This window comes from Nothobranchius furzeri, chromosome 14, assembly GCF_043380555.1.
Source record: "Nothobranchius furzeri strain GRZ-AD chromosome 14, NfurGRZ-RIMD1, whole genome shotgun sequence".
NCBI classification, from domain to species: domain Eukaryota; kingdom Metazoa; phylum Chordata; class Actinopteri; order Cyprinodontiformes; family Nothobranchiidae; genus Nothobranchius; species Nothobranchius furzeri.
The window spans coordinates 39839405-39844614 of NC_091754.1; the positions used below are offsets into that span (position 1 = coordinate 39839405).

Here is a 5210-nt window from a genome sequence, read left to right on the forward strand (position 1 = left end):
TAAATACAATAAAGTTTATCTCTCACCAAATAGAATATTTACTAAGACATCACAATATAACTGTAGACACATTACTTGTGTGTGTGTGTGTGTGTGTGTGTGTGTGTGTGTGTGTGTGTGTGTGTGTGTGTGTCTCTGTGTCTGTCTGTCTGTCTGTCTGTCTGTCTCTCTGCTCTGTCTTCTCGATCCCCAGTGAGTTGTGGTGGATGGCTGCTTATACTGAGCCAGGATTCTCTGGAGGTTTCTTCCTGTTAAAAGGGAGTTTTCCTCTCCACTGTCGCTTTATGCTTGCTTAGTATGAGGATTGCTGTATAGTCACTGACACTAGTCAGTGACTTGATGCAATTTGCTGGGTTCCTTATATAGGAAACATTATTTCTGATTGGCTTAATGAACTGACCTGTACTGGAATGTTTATTTTGTGAAGTGCCTTGAGACGACTCTTGTCGTGATTTGGCGCTATATAAATAAACTTAAACTTGAACTCATGTTTTGTCATCCAAATATAATTGTGACCATCACTCTTAGCTCATTGGTTGTCTGATAGCGATATCAATATTGATGAAACTCTGTTTTTAGGCATGAATTACTCCCTAAAATTTCTCACAGAATTGAGAGGACTGACAAGTCTTTTGCGCACGCTCACACAGATGTGGAAAAGGCAGCGTTTCTGAAGCTCCATCGAACTGTTTAAGTATTCAGCTAGCGGTTAGCATTCTGGTAGTACTCACCATTAGACCTCTCCCAAGAGGTAGCTTTAAAGTTGCTACATGTGTGGTTTGAAGAAATAATTAGTCAGAACATCCACTCTGGTACTGGTGGAGGTTTAAAGCAGTAGTCTGTAACGTGAAGGTCACAGACTAAAACACTCTCAACCGCAGCATGAAATCAACTTCTCACAGCTACGAGAAAATGGGTATTAGGGACTTCTACCAGGGGAGGCGTGTTTCAAAACATGCCCTAACCCAAACCCTAGCAGTAGGCATGAGCAGAAGCGCTTGTTGAAATTTCTCTCCTGATGTGAACAGAGGAGGAGCGGACAGCGAGCGAATTTTGTGAGCAATCCACTTCGCAGCGCTTTGCAGCTGGTGTGTTTTGGGCTGAAGACAGACAATCACCACAATATTACCACCAAGTGAGGTGGAACGAATGCCGCAAAAATCAATCTGTCTGCTAGTGACTCATTAACCTGTGCTGCTTTTATCACCTGACTCCACAGGTATTAACACCTCAGCTTCCTAAATAACTGTCAAATCACCACAGGTGGAAAGGCAACATCTCACTGGTTTTACATTAAACCATTTGAATAATTTCTTTCAGGTAATTTGAGGTGCCTGTGCCCTACACTTTTTACTGGTTTGCTGACAAAGATACTTTCTCTCTTTCCCAGTCCAAAGCATTTGTGAAGAAGAACGTGGTCGTTACCAGTGGTTTCATTGGAGGGTTCCTGCTGGGCATGGCATCCTAGGACAAGTCTGGGCCTCAGACATCTGAAGATCCTGTCTGAGAGTAGCAGCCGCTCATTACCACTTAATATGCTGCAGCTAATTTTAACACTGTAATAAAATTAGTGTTATTTCCCCAAAACGCTTGACTACAAACCTGCTTTAAAAAGCACACAGAGGTCAAAATAATATTGCTGTTTCATTTATTTAGGTGAACAATGACATGCACTCCTATTCTGCTGCATTTGGTCAGAACATTGAAATTCAACTTGACATGCCATAAGAATCCATCAATGACAGGTGTAGTTTACTTCTGTCAAACAGTGTAGGTTTAGAAACTGGTAGGGACTGTATTGGACATATCTGTGTCCCCTGCCTCTTATTTTAATGTATTTTGTTACGGAACAAATTGATGCTCGACTGTCGCTAAATGCTTGCTTTGTATGAGGATTGCTGTAAAGTCACTGACTAGTGTCAATTTGCTGGGTTCCTTATATAGGAAACCTTTTTTCTGATTGGCTTAATGAACTGACCTGGATTGGAATGTTTACTATGTGAAGTGCCATGAATTGACTCTTGTCGTGATTTGGCGCTATACAAATAAAATTGAATTAAATTGCTGAAGATTCTGGAAGGCTATGGTTCTCACTCTGTTAGTAAATAAAAGTGAAGGAATAAGTCCATGTGTCCTTTGTGGCTTTATTGTTGTCTTTAAAACACTCTCTCTCTCTCTCTCTCGACAGAGAGCTCTCTCTCTCTCTCTCTCTCTCTCTCTCTCTCTCTCTCTCTCTCTCTCTCTCTCTCTCTCTCTCTCTCTCTCTCTCTCTCTCAGAGAGAGAGAGAGAGAGAGAGAGAGAGAGATGTTTTTTTTTTAATAGATGTGAATGAAATTATTAGTCCAATATATTTTTCCATCCATCCATTTTCTATACCCGCTTGTCTACGCAGGGTTGTGGAGGGCTGGTGCCTATCTCCAGCAGTCTCTGAGAAAGCAACACACTGGACATGTTGCCGGCCCATTCTAGGGTAACAGAGATACAGGAAAAAACTACTATGCAATCTCTGATTTATGCATCAACTCAATTTTGTTAAAACAATTATTGCACACTTGCTGTAAGTCCTATAAACCTTGTTTCACTTCACAAATATCACTGTGTGTGTCTCCTAGATGATATATTTAACAGAAGATTTTAACCAAAGATTTATACAGGGAATTCATGAAGAGTAACAAAAGCTGCTCAAACTTTTACATCCCACTCTAAATATACATGGACAAATTTGTTGGCATCCTTCAATCATTGAACAAAAATAACCCAAACAGTCACAGAAATTACTTGAATTTGACAAAAGTAATACATAAAAATTCTAGGAAATTTAATGAAAGTCACACGTTGCTTTTCAACCATGCTTAAGCAGACTTATTTAAAGAGCAGGTCAAGCGTGTCTCAGAGTCCTTCTCCACCCAAGTATCAATTTTAAAAACTGCAACATTAGTAGGCGTTGCCTGGCGGACCAAGAGGGCGGAGCCGCGGCAGTGACAAAGATGGATGGGTAATCAGAATCAGAATAAGCTTTATTGCCAGTGCTCCAGCGACCCAGAGCATAGGAACTTGACTCTGCAAACACAACCTGACCAAGGTTAAACACACACACATGTAGACAAGACAGGTACAGGCAGTCCACGAGAGCAGCCAGAACGGCGCTCATTTCATTAGATGAAAAGGGTGTTACATGAGGATAATTGGGGTAAGGTAAAAAGGCATAGCAGAGTTAGCCCCAGCAGGAAGTAGCTCTATTATACAAAAAAACTCCTCAACATAGAAGCACGAACATCACAGTTACAAAACATCAGACTGCGATAGGGAGGCGGGGGGGGGATCCTCCAACGGAAGCTGCCAGTGTACGGCGCTCACAGCTGCAGTCAAACAGGTGGGAGGGAGAGACGAGGGCCAGAGAGCACATTGAGTTTCCTGCAGGTTGATGACCTCGAAGCAGAAGTCACAATCTGAAGGCAGGGGGGGAAGGTCGGGTCACAGTATCTGTCAGCATTCCTCCTTTCGTGGGGGTGATATTGATGGCAGCTTTGGAGGCTGCCTTGGCGTCAGATAAGGATAAACAAGACTTTGTTTAGGGTAGACAGAGATAAGTTTTCCTCTCTGCCTTGGAGTCTATTAAGTGATCATTCATGTCCACCAGTGAAGCCAATTATAGTTCTAAACATCCCCACACCGTCCGGCGACCCTCTCCGAGATGACATCCATCTTGCGCACCAACACAGGCAACGCAGCGAGGACATTGTCCAGCTTACGGTTCACCTCGAGTAACGTCCCAGTCTGTGAGGTCACCGCACGGGCGGCACATTCCGAGGGTACGGGTCGCACTCCAATCGCTCCCGTCTTCCCAAATTTCCAGAAAACCAGATATCCTCCCACTCCAATCAGAAGAAATCTAGTGATCATCAGGCCTCTCGTGTCTGCAGCTGGTCTCCTCTGGTGGTGTCGTCAGGATCAGGAGCTTCCAGAAGAATGTGCCTTTAAATGACTCTCTCCCCCTTATTTGTTATATTAATTAAATAAATCTCAATTTATATATTTCCTGTTTTTGTTCATGTCCATAAATTAGAGCCCTGCACTGAAGCCTGACGGCCCTCGGGCTGGGATTCGGGCCAATGACTGTGTAATTACCACGGGCCGGGCCGGGCGCCTTTATTTTTAATCGAATTCATTTTAAAAAAATGAAACACTTAAACCAGGGGTCGGCAACCTGTTCCCATCAAAGAGCCATTATTACCCGTTTCTCACAGTAAAGAAAACACTGGGAGCCACAGCAGCTGCGGCGTTGTGGGCGGGGCCTACCCTCAGACAGCAGAGAGCTGCTCACAACAGGTGACAGCAGCCAGTACCGGTCGCTCGTGTACGTCAAAGCTATCTTTCATAAGAAGATAATCAATAAAATGATTTATATAAAGTGGATCCAGAAGTTGTAGCCTGTCTCTGCCGTCAATATTTTGTTATTTTTTACCCTGTTGATGGTTTTACTGAGCAGGTGCCACTTTTGTCATACATTTCTTTTTAAAACATGTTTAGACTGTTCAGAATACAAATTCAGGCTCTGTCACGTTTGATTGTTGTAATTAAACTTTGTAGGTGGGGAAGGTCAGAAAAGGATCCGATCAATTTGTTTTTCCCTCATTTACAGTGACGGAGACAACGGCGCAGTGCGCCGGACTCTGGTGTTAATCAAGTTTAATTATATATATTTTCACAAGAAAACAAAACAGTTAAAAGCAGGGCTTGTATTGACCGGACAGTTCCCGTATTTGACCGTTTATTTTGACGGAGAAAGAATAGAAAGAATTACCCGACGCATGCAGACGAACTGACACTTTATTCTACGCATATCGCAGATGTAGCTAAATCACTCAAGAAAAGATTTCCATCTGAACATCTGAGCTGGACACTGTTCAGCGCAGCTCACTGTCAGCGCATATGTGATTACACACATATACATTTTCTCCATATATGGAGAAAAGCTCAGAAAGATACGGTGGGGCAAGACCTTCAGCGACTTAAAAACAATTAAAATCTAAAATTTAACTGAGAGTCACCGGGCAGCGGCTATGCTGAATAAAAAGGCTGACATTAAATACGGTTATCAAATAAACGGTGCAGAAATTAGCCCTTGCCCTGTATGACTCATCTTTCTAGCTTTCAACAGCCATTGGTGTTGCAACTACAATCTACAGACACTAGATTTTTGTGTTTA

General features: G+C 42.7%; 1 protein-coding gene across 2 annotated transcripts in view; it reads left to right on the forward strand.

Annotated features, from left to right (window-relative positions):
- The window catches only part of fundc1 (FUN14 domain containing 1), a 497656-nt gene extending 495532 nt beyond the window's left edge, over window positions 1-2124 (forward strand). For both annotated transcript variants that reach the window (XM_070544114.1, XM_054747236.2), the window contains one exon: window positions 1391-2124. In XM_070544114.1, the coding sequence (XP_070400215.1) occupies window positions 1391-1468 (78 nt within the window). In that variant the 3' untranslated portion in view covers window positions 1469-2124. The remainder of the gene's footprint in view (window positions 1-1390) is intronic.
- Window positions 2125-5210: the final 3086 nt, after the last annotated feature.